This window comes from Bidens hawaiensis, unplaced genomic scaffold, assembly GCF_021521415.1.
Source record: "Bidens hawaiensis isolate Kalapana, Puna unplaced genomic scaffold, B.hawaiensis_p1.1 tig00025178_1, whole genome shotgun sequence".
In the NCBI taxonomy this organism is placed as follows: domain Eukaryota; kingdom Viridiplantae; phylum Streptophyta; class Magnoliopsida; order Asterales; family Asteraceae; genus Bidens; species Bidens hawaiensis.
The window spans coordinates 307,995-328,239 of NW_027494003.1; the positions used below are offsets into that span (position 1 = coordinate 307,995).

Genomic DNA, 20,245 nt, shown 5'->3' on the forward strand with positions numbered 1-20,245 from the left:
AGTTATGGGCTTAACTTCATGTTAACTTAGCTGCTTCAGGCCCAACTGTCCATTATGGCCCAATTAGATTCAGCCCAGAACCCAATCAGTGAACTGGCTGAGAACTCCTTGGCAGAGAACTCGTGGCCGAGAACACAATGTTGACCGAGAACTATGGTTTGACCGAAAACACATGTTTTGGCCGAGAACCCATATCTGACCGAAAACTCCATGGCCGAGAACACCCAGTTCAACCCATTTTTCTATCTTATGATTCTGCCTTGCCCAGATTACTTGTTTCATGGTTCAAATCATGAACTTTTAACCCTTTATCATCATCATTCATACCCGATTACACCCATTACTATCGTGGCTTCAAGATCTATCCCGTTTTAGGCATAAAGTTTGGACCTTTATAAGTTTAAAACGTCATAGACTAGATTCTAGGGTTTATCTATGAGCCGTATACTACCATAAGTCTATTAGGTTCGTTTTAAATCATCAAGTTTGCATTTTTATGAAACATCTAAACCCGATCTATTCAAGGGTTAAGTTTCACAATCATTGGTCCATAAAAACGTAACCTTTAGGATTAAAACACGTACCTTTAAGCGTTTTTAGGTCACGGTCTAGCTTGGTTATGAACTTAGACTTGTTTTCTTGCTTGAATGCTCAAAGATCCTATACGAGGATGCGTGGTTTGGGGTCGGATGGTGGCCGACGGCTATGGAGGTGTGCTTGGCTTAAGTGTGTGTGTTTTAGGGGTAGGGAGAATAAGATGGATATTATGGATGTAAATGGAAAGATTTAGGGTTTAAGGGGTATTTATACTCCCTTAAGCCCATGGACCTAAGGCCCATCTTTCCTTTTTAGTCCATGATCGACTCCTCTAATTAGCCTACTTTTCTATCTATCATTATTATTTATAATCTACTAACTCGGGTAAATTCTCGTCTGTTAAAACATATAATATATTAAAATATTATTATTGAAATTTTGGGATGTTACAAGTCTTCCCTCCTTAAAGAGGTTTAGTCCCCGAAACCTAACTATTACATAAACAGATTAGGGTAACACTTGTGCATCTCATCCTCAGCTTCCCAAGTGGCATCCGACCCTTTGCGATGCTTCCATATCACTTTCACCAAGGGTATAACTTTGCGGCGAAACTGCTTTTCCTTGCGATCAACAATCTCTATAGGTTGCTCCATGTAATTCAGCTGTTCATCAACCTCAATGTCCATCAGTGGCACATGGGACGTGTCATCAGCTAGGCATTTTCTCAAGTGAAAAACATGGAAGGTTGAATGAATTCCCTCTAACTCATTAGGTAAATCCAGCTTATAAGCCATTTCTCCTACACGATCCACGATCTTAAATGGTCCAATGTATCTCGGACTCAACTTTCCCCTCTTTCTAAAGCGAATGATCCCTTTCCAAGGCGAGACCTTAAGCATCACATTGTCGCCAACGTTAAACTCAATCGGTCGTTGCCGCTTATCAGCATACGACTTCTGCCTGTCTTGAGCAGCTTTCATTCTAGTCTTAATCTAATCGAACTTTGAAGACGTTTCTTGAACAACTTCTAGGCTTCCCATCTCTTTCTGACCAATCTCTCCCCAACACATCGGGCTTCTACATCGTCTACCATAGAGCATTTCGAACGGCGGCATACCAATACTTGAATGGTAGCTGTTGTTATAGGAGAACTCGGCCAGATGCAGATGATCATCCCAAATTCCACCAAAGTCTAAAACACAAGCACGTAGCATATCCTCGAGGGTTTGGATCGTCCTTTCAGACTGCCCATCTTTTGAGGATGATACGCCGTACTGATGTTCAATCTTGTTCCCATAGCTTCATGGAACTTCTTCCAAAATCTCAAAGTAAACCGAGTATCCCTATCAGACACGATCGATAACGGTACTCCATGCTTAGATACCACCTCTTTAATGAACAAACTTGCTAACGTCTCTGACGAGATGGCCTCTCGTATAGGCAGAAAGTGAGCACTTTTGGTCAAACGGTCCACTATCACCCAAATGGTATCATGATGCTTAGCTGTATGGGGTAGCTTAGTTATGAAATCCATGGTGATGTGTTCCCATTTTCATTCAGGTATCTCTAAAGGCTGCATCTTCCCATAAGGCTTCTGATGTTCGGCTTTGACTTGTAAACAAGTTAAGAACTTACTAACATAATCCACCACATCATTCTTCATTCCTGGCCACCAGTAGTCTCTCTTCAAATCTTGGTACATCTTTGTAGCTCCAGGATGAATCGAGTATCTTGACTTATGAGCTTCATCTAAGATTCGACCTCTAAGATCCCCATGGCGTGGAATCCATATACGGTCAAATCTAGTCTTAACTCCATGAGTGTTTTCCATCAACTCATCTTGCTGGCCATGAATCCTTTCTTTCTTTACTAACCTTTCATCTACTAACACCTTTGACTGTACCTTGATAATTTCTTCAAAATGACTTGAGTTCATAATTAGTTGGTATGACTTTACTGTTGCAAGGACTTCCTCATTCTTACGACTTAGCGCATCGGCGGCCACGTTAGCTTTACCAGGATAGTATTTAATGTCGCAGTCGTAATCCTTAATCAACTCCAACCATCTTCTCTGTCTCATGTTTAGTTCCTTCTGCTCGAAGAAATACTTTAAACTCTTATGATCTGTATAGATGGTACACTTAGTACCATACAGATAATGTCTCCAAATCTTAAGAGCGTGCACTACTGCTACTAGCTCCAAATCATGCGTCGGGTAAGTACTCTCATAGACTTTCAACTGTCTAGACGAATAGGCTATTACTTTTCCACGTTGCATCAACACGCAGCCTAACCCACGATGCGAAGCATCGGTACAAACAACCAAATCCTCGTCACCATCGGGTAAGGCAAGGATTGGAGCTTGTGTGAGTCTCTTCTTTAACTCCTGAAAAGCTTCTTCTTGAAACTTACCCCAACTGAATACTATCGACTTTCGAGTTATACCGGTCAACGGTGCGGCTATCTTGGAGAAACCTTCGATGAATCTCCTATAGTAGCCAGCTAACCCTAAGAAGCTTCGTATATCAGTCGGATTCTGTGGAATCTTCCAATTAGTTATCGCTTCAATCTTAGCTGGGTCCACTATAATCCCTTCCGAATTAATCACGTGTCCTAGGAATTGCACTTCTCGCAACCAGAACGCGCACTTCAAAAATTTAGCATACAACTTCTCCTTTTTCAGAATCTCCAATACCTCCCTCAAATGATCGGCATGATCAGTCTCATTCTTTGAATAAATCAATATGTCATCAATAAAGACGATTACCGATTTATCCAACATAGGCCGACATACCCTATTCATCATGTCCATAAATGCTGCGGCAGCATTCATTAGACCGAATGAAATCATGAGGAACTCGTAGTGTCCATACCGCGTCCGAAAAGCCGTTTTAGGGATGTCTGCCTCTTTCACATTCAGTTGATGATAGCCTGATCTGAGGTCTATTCGGAAGAACCAACTCGAGCCTTGCAGTTGATCGAACAGATCATCAATCCTTGGCAAAGGGTATCTATTCTTTACCGTAAGCTTATTCAATTTGCGATAGTCTATGCACATTCTCATACTTCCATCCTTCTTCTTTACGAATAACACCGGTGCGCCCCACGGGGAAACACTTGGTCTAATAAAACCCTTGTCGAGGAGTTCTTGCAGTTGGGATATTAATTCTTTCATCTCGGATGGTGCTAAACAGTAAGGTGCTTTCGCGACGGGTTGGGCTCCTGGTACTAAATCTAATCGAAATTCTATCTCTCGCTCCGGTGGCAACCCCGGAAGATCCTCAGGGAATACTTCTGGGTAATCGCGCACTATAGGAACATCTTTCATTTCTTTTGTCTCGGCTGTAGCGTTGACAACATACGCCAGGTAGGCACCGCACCATTGCCTTAACAAACCCTCGGCTTTTATCATCGAAATGACATTAAGCCCATAACATTCCTTATCACCATAAACCGTCACCGCACTACCTTCCAAGGACTTTAACCTTATTATCCTACTCTTACACACTATCTGAGCTTCATACTCAGACAACCAATCCATTCTCAGCACCACATCGAACCCTCCTAAGGTCATTACGTACAAGGTAACATGGAATTCATGTCCCTCTAAGTCATAATAATAATAATAATAATAATAATAATAGAATACGGGCAGTGGGTTGAGAGTCCAAAAACCCACCAGCCCCAAACCCAATACACAGTATACACACACTTGCATACATACCCCAGTTACAATACCATTGATTACAATACATACAGCTATTCGTTTACAAAGGGTCAAACATCGATTTCAATCGGAGGTCGATTACAATTGAAGATCGATTACAATTTAAACTCGCATACAACAATTCGATAACAAGAAACTCGATTACAGTGAGCTTAATTACAAATCGATTACATTGTAATCGAGTCCCACGAACTCGATTACAATAACCACAGATCGATTAAATTGAAGTTCGATTACAAATAAACTCGATCACAACAACCTTAAATCGATTACAATAGAACTCGCTTACAACTGCTTCAAATCGATTATATTGAGCCTCGATTACAAGGGTACTGATTATACCTTCTGTTTACGCGACCCATTCACATATACACATACATGACTCGCAAAGATAGACGATGAGGATGAATAGCTTGAGCCTTTCCAGCCGCTTACTGCTGCTATGAAGGACGATTCAGAGAGATGAAGAAGGAAGGGACTGTGAAGACTTGTCTGATGATTTAATTAAGAGGGGTTGGGCCTGTAGATTATATACATACACACGGCCCAAATCAGATTTGTGTATGGCCCAGTTGTAGGCTCTTGGATCCATATCAACCAAGGACTTGTTTTTGTGTCTAGCCCAAAGCTTAGCCAATCCCGATTACAACCCGAGCCCTATTTCACTCCCCACACTCGATCACTAATAGTTCGATTACTTTACGAAGTGATTTGATTACTTTGTAATCGATCTCGTTGAGAACCTGAGAGTACGCATATGTAAAAGAAATACTCGCTTAAATCCCCACCTAAGATCACACTTGGAGGTCCACAAGAATGGGATAACTCGTGTGTCCTATACATACACACATATGTCTAAATGTGAATAAACTTATAAACGCATGACGAGAACTCGATAAAGGAGAGACTGAAATAGAAATTTAAATATTAAATAATCAACAGACTAATACCATAGAAGTTAATAAATAAAATAATCTAAGTTAAATGTAATCTAATACAAGGTCAACCGATGAGACCAGACTTAGTCATTTTCGGATGAGTATTGATACGTGTAACTCGTATACAGTTAGCAGATCTCAGTTAAAGAAGGGACTGACACTTAACGGAGAAAGGAACAGGATACGGGTGAGTTTCTAGCCCCATTCCTTGTTATGTTTTTCAGGGCTGTGTGCATACTCGATGTGATTAGTTAATACACTTACCTTAAGTGGTAAGTGTATGCCATATATGATATATGTGATAGATATGAATGATTGATTGTCGGTACGCGAACGATCTTCGGATATTGCGCGTACTGTCAGGTTGTAAATAAAGATATGAATGTTATAAATGGATGATGTATGATCGTTATGAATGAATGCTTGTTGGGGCGTGAACGATCTTCGGATATTGCACGGACCGACAAGGAGTACGATAAATGAATGAGGTGAAGAACGCCTAGAGTGTTCTTATGCTATAATGTAATTATTGTATATGTGAAGTATGTGTATACAGGTACACGAATGGTATGTGAGTTCTACGTTTGACATAGTAAGTTAGGATGACAAATCCCTCTAGCTTCTGTTGGACATAGACGTGGCAGGTGATGGCGTAGTTAAGGATTGCGGGCCTTATACGTGATATAGGTGATAGATGTAAACGTAGATAGGGACGGTGGGCCTTATACGTGTTACAGATAATAGACGACAATGTAGTTAAGGACTGCGGACCTTATACTTATTATAGATAGGCATCAGCATAGGAAAGGACTGCGGGCCTTATACATGCTGTAATTGCATTGTGGTAGCATAGGGGAGGACTGTGGACCTCGTACGTGCTATGAATTAGGTTGCAACATAGGGAAGGATTGTGGACCTTGTACGTGTTGTTAATATAGGATGGTATAGGGAAGGACTGCGGACCTTGCACGTACCATAAATGGTGAACGTAGGTAAGGACTGCGGACCTTGTACGTGTTCACGACCTTGAGTACAGGTATAGACGGCGGACTATGAACGTACTCTCGGTAGACTGATTGTAGATATGTATGTATGTATGTATGTATGGTAGTAGGGTAACGGATTAAGTATGGATATGTATCTTCGGATATGTATGTATGTATGATATACGTATGTAATGTATGTCGCCTGATTAACTAGAACTCACTCAACGTAGCTGACTTTTAGTATGCACGCATGTGATCTTACCAAAGAGCTAGCATGAGGATGACACATGGCATGGATTGAATGGCTGACATCTAGTGATAAAAGAAATAATGATTTAACACGATGTTTTATGTTATAATTTAAAGACAAGTTGTAATGCTTTGTAAAGAATGATTGAAGTTTTATTTATTCCGCGAAAGTTTTAATTAACTCTGATTTGTAAGAACTGTGTTTATGAGTAAATCTGACGCTAAAGTAGGGCTACCGGGTTCGGGGCCTTACATATAATATGCTTTTCAAGTGTCATAGATATGCCTTTCGAGTTTGTAGAAATCAATAATCGTTCGTGGATGAAACATCAACTAAATAGGTAGTGCGTGACTATTAGCCTATTAGGTATTAAGCCAATGATAGTGTGAAAAACAAATAAAGAAAATGTTATGTTGTTTCACTTTACCGCTGTATTCCCGAGTTTGTTTAACTCAAGAAAGGAAAGGAAAAGAATTATTTTCATTTCTTTTCCTTTTCCTTTCTTTTCCTTTCAATTCCTTTCAAATTGGAAGGAAAGTTAACTATCCCATTTTACTATTTAAAACACACTATTTTCTTTTCCTTTCATTTCATTTTTTCTGTTAAATGAGTCTCTGAAGCACACCAAAATTATCTTTCTCTTCACAAAAAAACTCAAAGAACACACTTTATCTATTTTTTCTCTTCTTTTCTTTTCCTTTCTCCCCATAAGTGAAACTCGGGTACACAGTATACACGTCGCTATGAGAGAAGATAGTGTAGTGTGTGCATTATAATCTATTGATGCTTGGAAGCAGTCCATTGCCAATTACTCACATGTTTCCAAACTTCATGGTCATAATAGTACCACCCTATATAAATTTGGGCTGATACAATGAACGGTTTTTAGAAAGAAAATAGTGGGCAAGTAGCTATCCTAAAGTTTTGGGACCTTACTTTTGTTAAACGCTTAACGGACTCACCCTATGACCCTAACTATATGATAGGGAATGAACCTTATGAAAATTCCATTTTTTTTTAAATTTTGAACACTCTTTATAATCTTTTATCAATTATCATAACTGGTCAATGTACTCTAATTAACCAGTCACTTGCTACAATATGGTATTCACCACATTAATGATTAATCTACACATATGTTCCAAACATGAAACATGACTTGAACCCTGAATTCCAAGTAGAGAAAAACCTTTAATAGACTAACTAATGGGCTTACCCGCGCTTCGCGGCGCGGTCGTGAAATTGACAATACATGTTATTGGCACGTTATGTTAAGTCCTTAACTAAATGCCACGTCATGTTAAGTCCTTAACTATTAACATTATGGTTGCATATATTTTTCAAAACATGAAAGCTCAATCTTTTAGATATTCAAGTCAAAACCAAACTAAGAAGCAATTGATTGTGCTGACATAGTGTATGAAGCTTCAATATGCATACTTATTAATTCCAGACATGGTGATCTTAAACAAAATCAAAATTAACATGTTTACAAATTCGCAGCAAAGTTGGGACGTATTGGTATCAATTTCAACGGTACAACACATGAAATTTCGACTCATTGGCAGTAATGGTAGAAAACCATTTCACTAATATCAGTTGACTCGATCAAAGTCAACAATTGAACCTAATTAACAACAATTCACATAATAAGAAATTTAACTAACTGCCAAAATAAACGCCATGTTTGCTTTGGAACCTACATGGCTACATGCATAAAACTTCCAAAATCTTTTTATTTATTATTACAAATAAAATTAACGTATTTTTTTACAATGATACAAATAAGATGCAATAAATATTACAAGAAACACAAATGAAAAAAATTTAAAGAAATACAAGTTACAATGAAAATTAACTTCTATATCATGTCTCAAACGAACCTAGGCTCATTATCATTGACTTATCGTCGTTAAAGAGGCTCAGATGAGTATACAAGTGTCATCACAGCCTTCAATATACAAAAGTTAATTTCTTATATTTCGTCTATGGTGTCAGTTGTTGTCTATGTTGATGAACATAAACAAAATATTTAAAAACTCTATGGTTGTTTTCTTACATTTACTCAAGCCATCATATTATTTTATTTGTAAATAAAGATTTTTCATGCATTTTACCTGAATTCACCGTATGGGTCTCACCATACCCAAATAACCTTAAACGGGTTATAACATCTCATTATTCTAAAAATAAATCTCACCAAGTAATTGATATGCAAATCTTATAATATAGGGATATACTAAATATTAATATTCAAATTTTTAAGAAAAAATATATTATTTATAATAAGAAACAATTTTATAGTAAAAAAATAAGCGGGTCATGGGTCTCACAAAACCCATAGTTTTTAAACTGAATATAGCATGTCACTTATTTGTGAAACTATTTCATTATCAAACCCTAAGTATATTATTAACTTTTTTATAATAAATAAAATTAAAATGCAAAAAAATATGAGTATTAGACACGAAAAATAAACACAACCCCCGTAATACGGGGGATAAAAACTAGTATATATATATATATATATATAGAAAAAGGTTCAAATAAGAATAAGGAGTTTCCTAGGAATGGTAAGAACCAACAAATTTTTTATATTTGGCATTGCAAATTTTGGTGAAAGAACAATTTTAGGAAACCATGTCGGTTATAATGATGAAAGAGTAATTCTAGGAAACTATGTCGGTTATTGGTAGTTTTAAATCTCAACCATTAATTAACATGATACAATGACTATGATTTATTCCTAGTCTTCATAGGAAACTACTTCTTTTTAGAATAACCCTCCCATATATATATATATATATATGGTAAGAATCCTAAGAGAACCCTTTACAAATTGAGAACTTTGAGAACCATTTTGGACCACTAAAAACACATTTTAAAAAATCTTTAAAAAAATCATAAAACAAAAAATAACAAAAACTTTAAAAAGGTAAACAAACCAAAATTCTTATATTTCATTCCGGTTTCATTAAAATAAATAAATAAATAACATTGTATTAGACACATATGTATAATTTTATTTAATATTTAGTTACGTAATATACACATATGTACAGTATCATTTATATTAAATTATACATATGCGTATAAAAAACATGTAAATGTACATATATGCATATATTATACATATGTATATATAATTTAGCTAAACCGAGTTTTTTTACTGAAACCGGGAGGTTAAAATAAGAATTTTGGTTTTTTACTTTTTCATTTTTGTGTTTTTTTTAATTTTATGATTTTTTTTTTTATTTTTGAGTTTTTTGTGGTAAAAATTGGTTCTCATGGTTCTCAATTTCAAAAAAGTTATCATATGATTCTGATCATATATATATATATATATATATATATATATATATATATATATGTTTAAGTTCAAGAAAGAAATCAAATTATTGCAAGAAATGAGATAAGTGAATATTAGCTACCAATTTTATTTTAGGTTTTAAATATTAAAAATAAATAAAAAAGATGTAAATACAACAATAAATGCATCATCTCTATTCAATTAATACAACTAATATAATCATAATAAATCTCTCTCTAATTAATATATATCTAACTAATTAACTATAATAATTAAAAATATAAAAACATTACTTTAATTTTATTTTTTATTTACACATTTTTTATTTTATTCAACATAAATATAATTTATTCATATAATACTATTTATTTATGTTAAAAAAATAATTTCCACTCAATTTATTAGCATATATCAACGTGTTTTTTAACACTAAATATCCAAACACAATATATATTTTTTTTCAATTGGTATGCCTATAAAAATTATTATCATAAATAATAATAAAAAATATTATACAAATGTGCCTATTAAATGTAAACAATAAATAAACAACCTACACAAAGTTATATAACCTATAATTGTTTTGAGCAATAAAAACGTATAACATACAAAAAGCATACAATTACATATGTATTTCGACATCAACAATTATATAAACTACACAAAGATACACATATCCTACACATGCGTAGGTTATACGTTTTTCGTATGTAGGTTATATGTTTTCTTATTATTAGAACAAATGTAATTTATATGTTTTTGTGTAGGTTTTATATATATACATATATATATATATATATTTAATCTATCGTGTTTACCACTATACTTTACATATTATATGTTTTAGCCTGTTTTATTTTAACTTTTGATTATACTCTTATACTTTTTGTAACACAATTTTTGAACACGTTTTATTTAACTCAGTTTGATTATTTACTTGATAGTTTGTATTCATTAACTTTTTCTAAAATCTTATGACGGCTTTATTTTTATTTTTTTTTCTTTACAACAATAGCAAGTTTCAATGTTGTAACAAAACGAACTGATACCATCTCATACCAATAAAATTATATAAATACGTCGAAACCGAAAAATTTTACGTCCATAATAACTGGCTACTTTTGTCTTGCTATTGATATCTATTCCCTCTTTTTAAAATGTGAGTATATTTGTTGTAAGATTGTAAGAATGATGAGAGAGTGGATGGTAGGCCCCGTCACCCGCAGCGATATATGAAATTTCGTAATCCAACACGTACCTCCTTCCAGAGCCACTAACCATTCGTTCACGCCATCTTCACTTTGGTGGGATGGTAAAGGCTTTGGCCTTTAGGTGAGAGGTCCAGGGTTCGATTCCTGGCAGTAGGTGGTATAATGTAAATAGTAGGAGGAAAACTCTAACATTCAAAAAAAAAAAAAAAACCATTCGTTCACATTTATTCACCGTCAATACCAACTACCATTATCATACAATATTTAATTTTAAACTTGTGCCGAGTTTTTTTTTTTTTTAATTTTTAATAGTTTTGAGATTAAAAATACATAGCGATAAAAAAACTTATATAATAGAAAATGACATAAATTAAGGAAACGAGAGGTGTAGCAGGCGATGTTTTATTATCACTACTAAAGTTCACGTATATGTGTGAACAGAAGTAATGAGAAAAAAGTTTGAAACATGAAAGTTATTGGCCTTTGAGTTTAATTGACATGAAATGATGTTTAAAGTTTGTTTTTTTTTTAAATCTATGGTTTAAATATTGATTCAATCTACATTAGTGAATAATCTAAACACTGTTAAAAAAGAGAGGGGCAGAAACATGAAAGTTAATAAGCGTTGAAGGTGTATAGAAAAGTAGAAGAGTTTATTTATACTAGACGGCTGCCCGCGCGATGCAGCGAGGAATACGGACATTGGTAATTACATTATAGATTTATGGGTGTACGTCGTTTCGTTTGTAACTGTGAAACCATTCATTGGTATATGTAGATTCATAGTTCTTATTTTAAACTTATTTTAATATCGAAGTACAAACGAAACGGAACCTAACCATTGTTAATGGATTTTGTTGGGTAATTTGCAACGGTTTAGTTTCAGATTTGGCGACTAAAAGCCGTTAATAATGGCTTGGCTCATGGTTTAATTTAAAACCATTTAAACCGGACGAAAAACGGTTATATGTAAAAAAATTTAACTGAAAAGAAACTATGACAATATCATACTCAAATTAAAGAGAATTAGATTCTCGTGTTTATGGTGCACTTTTTAAAAAATAATATTAACGTGTGAAAAAGTTATAACCGTTTAAAAATCTTTGGGGTATTTGGGTTAAAAATGAAATAATGAAGAATAAATAGTTAAAAGACAAAGGACCAAAGTATAACTATTTGTTAAATTTGCAAAATATGATTAAAGTTAAAGGGGCATTCTTGTAACTATTTTGGTAAATAATTGAACATACGTGAGATTTAATGTTAGAATGACCAATTTTTCTTCATTTTAGGTTGTACCATATGCTTGAATGTTTGTAAATCCTTTAAAAAACCACCGGCTTAATTTGCCCCTATAGTATAGATAGGTTTTTTTATTTTTATTTTTTTAAATAAATGTTACTTCTTTGAGATTGAAATCTGAATTGTATGGAAATATAAGTATTTGAAAATTTAAATTTTTAAAAAGTATAGTATTTTTTTTGAATGATTTAAGTTTTTGCATTCTATAGAGTTTGAACTAATGAACTTCTAATTTACACTAAAACCACCTTCTTACCCCCATCAAAGTATATCAAAATAAGAATGACTTTAAACTTTTTTAGTAAATGTACTAAGTGAGTGCATATAATATACAATAATGTTTAGAATGTTTTAAATGTAATTAAATAAAGTTTACAGATATAAAGTTGAGAGTTTCAAAGGTACGTTGTAGACTTGCAATAGGGTATCGCTATGGTACCCTAAATAATAAAAGTGAATACCGGTACCAATATGGATGTTATTTGAGCAGTATCAATTCTAGTAAATAAAATGCGTATCACAAAATAAAAAAAAAAAGTTAATTTGTAACAGTTTGATTACACAAAAGTTGTTTCATGTAACCACAAAAATAAAGTCGTGATATGCCCAACAAGTTATCAACGCTTGTTTTTCATTTTTCGTCATAGTACCAATAACACTCGTTATAGTATAAGATACTAAACTTTTTTTTAATACAACTCCGTTTTTATAATATTTATATATCAAAGTATCGAGATTAAAATTAATCACAACCGTGTTTTTTTCTTAAGTTAACAAATATAAGTTACTAGCAAAAAAATAGAATTATTACAAATTAAATAGGTTAAAGATGCACTTATCTATAGTATAAGTGGTGAAATTGAAATTTTACAAATAATAATAATAACTGCAACTGCTACTACTAAAAAAACCTGCATAGTATATTTTGATTGGCATAGAACTACTCACAGTTTGGTTTTTGTATTGTATATAGTGCCCCAAAGACGAGGGCACCACCATCCCCTTCAACCACGTCCCTCCACACATATGAGGGCACCAAAAACGCCCCATGCACGTTGTTCTCAAGTTGCCAAAAGCCTAATGAACGTCGCATGAGCTAAACACGTTCTTATGGACATCCTGTTGAAGGTAGGGGTGTGTAAGTTGCGGTTTGGTTATATGAGTATTCTTAACTATAACCATAACCGTTAGCTTTAGTTATGGTATTTCATTAAGCATTACCATAACTGAACTTCGGTTTTAGTTAATCTGTTACAAATCTCGGTTATGATCTGGTTTCAGTTAATTAACCAAGTCAAGTTTGAACAAGAATTTAAACTAGACGAACATGTAAAAAGAATCCGTGACATCAAATGAGAATTGAATGGATGTTATACACATATATAAATATTATACAAGGCTTATCGTTACAATATATTCACATATATACTGCATACCCAACCTGCACATATACATATTTACGTATAAACGCATATTCATCTTGACTAGCATATATTAAATCTTTTCGGTTAGGTTAATGTTCAGTTATTGAAGGCCCCTAACTATAGCTGATTAATCGGTAATCAAATAACCTTAACTTTAACCATAGATTAATCTTGGTTATCGGTTAATTCAGTTTGGTGAAGATTTGGATTAATTTCGATTAGTGGTTAATTTTTGCTCACCCCTAGTTAAATGTAGTATGAGGGTCAAGTTATTCTACAAAGGGTCACAAAAATGAGAAGTGTGAGAAGCCATAAATAATTAACATGTGTCAAGTGGGGACCAAAAGAAAAAGGGTATAGAGATAACTGTACATATTTTCTCTCTCCACATGCAAGGCACATGTTAATACCCCCATCATTTTAGAACGGTTATAACTTTTCGTATGATATTTTTTTTTAAAAAAAATATCATCATAATAACAAGCGTTTTTTTATCTTTAATATGAGTATGATTTTTGTTATATAAAATTTAAAACAAAAATCACGATATTGTGTCTTTTCGCACACCATTGTGTCTTTTTTCGTCATTGTGTCTTTTCGCACATCATTGTGTCTTTTTTCGTCATTGTGTCTTTGCCCACACCATTGTGTATTCTCACTTATTATTGTGTCTTTTCGCTTATCATTGTGTCTTTTTTCGTCATTGTGTATTTTCGCACATCATTGTGTCTTTTCTCTTATCATTGTGTCTTTTCGCACACCATTGTGTCTCTTCGCACACCATTATGTCTTTTCGCTTATCATCGTGTCTTTTTTCGTCATTATGTCTTTTTTCGTCATTGTGTCTTTTCGCACACCATTGTGTCTTTTCGCTTATCATTGTGTCTTTTTTCGTCATTGTGTCTTTTTTCGTCATTGTGTCTTTTCGCACACCATTGTGTCTTTTTATCTAATACATAAAACACAATGCTTAATACATGTTACACAATAACTTGAAACGTAAAACACAATGGTGAATACGTATAACACAATGACCTAAAACGTAAGACACAATGTTGAATACGTATAACACAATGACCTAAAACGTACGACACAATGGTGAATACGTATAACACAATGACTTGAAACGTAAAACACAATGGAAACAACATATTACACAATGACACAATAAACAACAAAAAACACAATTAAAAAAACCCATTAATTTTTTTTATTTTTATATAACAATATGATACTCATATTAAAGATAAAAAAACGCTTATTATTATGGTGAATTTTTTTTTTAAAAAATAACGTCGTATGAAAAAGTTATGGACATTTTAAAATGATGGGGGAATTGACATGTGAATACGTATAACACAATGACTTGAAACGTAAAACACAATGGAAACAACATATTACACAATGACACAATAAACAACAAAAAACACAATTAAAAAAACCCATTAATTTTTTTTATTTTTATATAACAATATGATACTCATATTAAAGATAAAAAAACGCTTATTATTATGGTGAATTTTTTTTTTAAAAAATAACGTCGTATGAAAAAGTTATGGACATTTTAAAATGATGGGGGAATTGACATGTGCCTTGCATGTGGAGAGAGAAAGTCAACAAAGATGAGTTATTACCTTTATGCCCTTTTCATCAATTTTTATTTATTAAATTAATCTCAGCCATTCAAATCTAAGATTTGGGCTGGATTCCTTCTCACCCTTCTCATTTTTGTTGTTCTTTTTATTTTAACTTTACCCTGTAGTATGATATTGTAGTATGTATAAAACCAAAGAAGAATGCCAAATGCCATATTGAAAAAACTGTGATTATGGACATTTATTGTATTAGAGGGCTTAGGGGTGTGCACGGTTCGGTTCAGTTCGGTTATTAGCATTAACCCAACTTAACCAATCGGTTATCGGTTCGTTCGGTTAATTTTGGTTAATAACCGTATCAAACTTGGGCTAAAATTTTTGCATAAAAAACATTAAATGAATGTTTAAATACATGAAATGAATGCATAATTACATAAAATGAAGATATAAATATATGAAATTGAGATACTGGTACATGAAATGGAGATATAAATACATGAAAATGATAGTATTTAACTATTAATACATATAATACATGAAATAAAGGGGAAAAAGCTTGAAAATATTAATAAATGTAGAGTTCGGTTCGGTTCGGTTAATTCGGTTCGATTTTGTCGGTTTTCGGTTCGGTTTCGGTTTACGATTCGGTTATTGCTCACCTCTAAAAGGGCTTAATAGATTATCTAAAAATGGATCACCCGCTAACTCACAACAGTTCAAGGCGGGCTACGCCGTCCACCATCACCTATCGATTGTTGTTGATATAACCACTATCACCACATACCATATTATGATCGTTGTTGCCACCTCTTACCAGGTACGATCACCACCACTCCATTTCACCCACCCCACAAGTTAGTGACGACATGACCACATGTATTTGATAGGATGACATGCTTATTCGAACCATTTAAGTGTGATTATAGATTTTCAAAGACAACAGACCCAAGGTTATACCTCCAACGTGAATCATGCAAAGAATAAAAAAGGGATGCTTGACGAGAGTGATAAATCATATGTGCCTCCATTTTTACTAACATTTTTGGCTAAGTACTAGGATGCCTGGGTTAGATATTTTGGCTAACATTTTTACTAACATTTTTGGCTAAGTACAGTTTCGCCAAAACTGTGGAGGAAATTAAATCGTTGGGATTTTTTCGGATAAAAAATCGTTCGTCTTGTAAAAATTTGTTGTGAAAAGATTGGTGTAATCTTATGTTGTAATCTTGTTTTCTTTTGTTCGGTTTCTAGCTTCTTGCTAGTTGTGTTAATGAAATCTGCCGTTCCAAAAAAAGAAGATATTTTAATTATTTATGGTGACTAAGAGATGCATGTAATTTATCATAATTTATACTTTGTTATGTTCGATTAAAAACATGAAATTGTATAAAAGTTAGAATTATGAAACAGAGTTCACAATAAATTATATATTATAACTAAAAACACCAATATATATTCCAAACCGTCGCAGTGTAACCTCTAAATCTAAAAAGCATTTTAGTCAAAAGAGGAGTTTTGGAATCACTCAATAGCGCGTGGGGCAATAACACCCACCCATTCCGCGTTACGTCTTTCACTTCAACAATATAATTAAATACCAATATACGTATATATAATAATAATAATAATAACTTATTAAAATTGAATAAATAATAATAAACCAGAAAAATAATGCCGCCATGCCACGTAAGCCCATCTTTATGGGCGGCTGCCCCCCATCTACGCTCCGTCAGTTGACCGGTTCTCCTCTCATCCCCCCTATATAACCAACCCATCATTTCATCATCTCTTTAAAGTTTTAAACTTATTATTATTATTATTATTATTATTATTATCCAATTCTATATCTTATGTCTCTTAGCAATAGGACGCCGGTTGCCGTTAAACTTAACAGCAGCAGCAACGGGTTTCAAGTTAATAAGGAGCCACATTTTAGAGGCGTACGGAAGCGGCCGTGGGGGAGGTACGCCGCCGAGATCCGTGATCCCGGCAAGAAGAGCCGAGTGTGGCTAGGGACGTTTGACACGGCGGAGGAGGCCGCACGCACTTACGACGCGGCGGCGCTTGAGATTCGTGGTGCGAAAGCGAAAACTAACTTCCCGGTGGTGGTGTGTGAAACCGACGAGTTTAAGAAGAAGAAAACGAGTGAACAGAGTACGAGTTTAGTGAGTCAAGGGAGTACCGTTGAGTCGACGACGAGTCGAGATGCGGAATCGGTAGATCTGAAACTGGAACTGAAACTGTCGTCTAACGGCGTGAATGCTCCTCCGTCTGCCGTTCAGTTTCCGTTACGCCACAACAATATGTTCCGTTATCTTCCGGTTACGGTGTTTTACTCGCCGCAGTCGAACCAGGTGTTTTATTACGACGGAATATTCGTTTCCGGTCAAGCGGCAGGCAGTTTTCGTCAGTCGGTGAGCGATGACTCGAACTCATCGTCCGTCGTTGATATTTTGAAGCCGACACATATCGGAATCGATCTGAACCTTCCGCCACCGGCTGAATAATAATTGATATTTGTAACATGCAACTTATCTTATTGAGCGGACTATAAATACGATGCTTATTTTTGCAACATTTAGGGAAATAATTTTTCTTCTATTGTTGTTCCTGTAATCGCATTTTGTAGGATTTTTTGGCTACAAAGTTTCTGGTATAATGATATTACTGTCTAAACAAACTTGTATGGTTCCCGTTAATGTTAGGTAACGGTAATCTGTATATTTCCGACAATCGACGGGTACTCGTTAGGGCACACGGGTTTTTAATTAAAAAAATATTGTTTTCTAGCTACCACCCCTCGCCCCTCCATCGGTTGTTGCCAATTCAGAGCCCCTACTTTATTGTCGAAATCCAACAATCGAGGCATAAACCTACTCTATGTCTATATCCTTCTTTGCTACATCTCGTCCTAGCTGCTCTCCGCAACTGCCTGTCGTCTCTTCCGAACTCCGACGTTGACCGTAAGTAATTAACAGCTTTCGAATTTTTTATTTGCTAAAATTTTCTACGAAAGTTAAAAAACAAACGGCGTTCTTGTTATTAACAGTAGACCTTTGGTCCACCTCTTTTTCAACAAATCACGTTGCGCACATTTTTGTCTCTTAAAAAAACAAGCTACAACTTAGCTATTCAAAATAAAAAAAAGTAAAATCTTAAGGATTATGATTCGAATGGTCCTAACAAAGTAGCTAAATATAGTTTCCGAAAATAACAAATCAAACTCTTCGAGTTGAAAGATGTAAAAATAATTTCTGATTATACTACATATTTCAAATTAAAAAGATATGATATTAAAAAAAATCTTTAAACTAGCAATCTTGAACGAGTTACAAAATCATTTAAACCTTAAACCAAACCAGTCAAAACTGCTCATTAGCTATAAATTTTTAAACCAAACCAGTCAAAAGATATGATACTTAAGTATGTTTTCATGTTCCAATTGGTTCTCAACATTTTATACACCTTTAATCACGTTGTCTAAAAAGCTCACGACTCACTCAAAATTGTCTTGTTAATAAACAAGTTGAGCCCGAACCAACGTAAACTTGCTCGTTAGTTGGGTTGTTAGAACCCTATATTCTAGGTGTTAATCCCATGCGAAAGTCCAACTCGGTTACATCCAAATAAATCCAATCAGTTATAGGTGTAACAACGAGGGGTGGTAGTTGAAACTTGAAAATGAAAACAACCTTAGGAATCACGTGACACATGTAGAATAAAGGCGCGTGAGATGCGAAGTGTGGGGTTAGTAGACAAGGCAGGTGTCGCCGTTGTGGGCGGCGTGGCAAATAAATAATAATAATAATAATAATAATAATAATAATAATAATAATAAATAAATAAATGGTTGGAAGGAAGCCGGCTAGAAATAGCATGGAAGGAGGACCCCATCCGACAGCCTCCCCTAAGGTCGTCAACAAGTCGGCTGGGTCCACTTATTCTGATCTTTGTTTTATTCATTCGGATAATAATAATAATAATAATAATAATAATCCATTAGACACGTGGTCTCTAGTGTAACCCACTAGAACTAAGATTCGGTTTATGTATGTATGGGCTTGTATTGTTTTGGGACCCGAACATAACAGTTTTGTTTTCAACGTCGGTGCATTTAGGCTCAGTGGCATGAGATCAGGTGTTGTTAACCATTTATTAGAGGTGCACATTCAAACTAGTTTGGATCTGATCATTTTAATCCTAAACCGATGGTAAAACCAGTCACAATTCAATTCTTAATTTTCGTTTAAAAGGAAAAAAAAAAACAAAGTTGCATCGTTGGTTTATGGTTTGAGTTGGTTTTATCGGTTTTGTTTTATCAGTTATTTAGGTTTCGGTTTGTTTCACAGACTTTTGCTCACACTTAGTTTGAAATGGATTAAAATTATAATAAAAAAGGTATTGCAAAAGAAGTTTCGTGTTTTCAAATAAGTAGAAACCAACTATTAAAGGGGTGTTTAGGATTTTTATTTTACCTCTTAATAACTTTTTACATAAGTTTTCATAAATTACAATCTTGTAATAAATTATAACTTATCCCCTCACAATAACACACAATACCAAATATCTTTTAACTTTTTCAAAAATTAATAAGTCATAAGTTGATTAAAATAAGCAATCCCAGACACCCACTAAAAGTAAAACAAATCCATTTTAACTCGGGCATGTTGTAGGATGATTAACAATGTTTAAATGTTGTAAGGGAATGTTAGTTATACACATTGAAGAAACACGGATCCAATCCCCGGGTATGGGTCCTGGATCCAATGAGTCTACAGGGTAAAGTACGATAATTACAACTAAGATATGAGTAAAGCTTCCCAAAGTCCAATGACCGGAACCTGCAAAACAGACACCGTGAGTCTCGTTACAGGAAGGACAAGAGGGGGGGTCTTCCTGTAACCACCCTCCGGCGTGAGAATCAGTAACCTTCGTAAATGAAGAAAGTACTGAAGTAAGCAGACT

At 34.4% G+C, this 20,245-nt stretch overlaps 1 protein-coding gene across 1 annotated transcript; it reads left to right on the forward strand.

Moving 5' to 3' along the window:
• Positions 1–17,096: 17,096 nt before the first annotated feature.
• Positions 17,097–17,787, forward strand: LOC143570980 (ethylene-responsive transcription factor 8-like). The gene has a single exon (XM_077056501.1). It carries the CDS (start codon positions 17,131–17,133, stop codon positions 17,785–17,787), a length of 657 nt encoding a protein of 218 aa, XP_076912616.1. The 5' UTR covers positions 17,097–17,130.
• Positions 17,788–20,245: the final 2,458 nt, after the last annotated feature.

Coding starts and splice junctions, on each gene's coding strand:
- LOC143570980 (XM_077056501.1), top strand. CDS start 17,131: ATGTCTCTTAGCAATAGGACGCCGGTTGCCGTTAAACTTAACAGCAGC.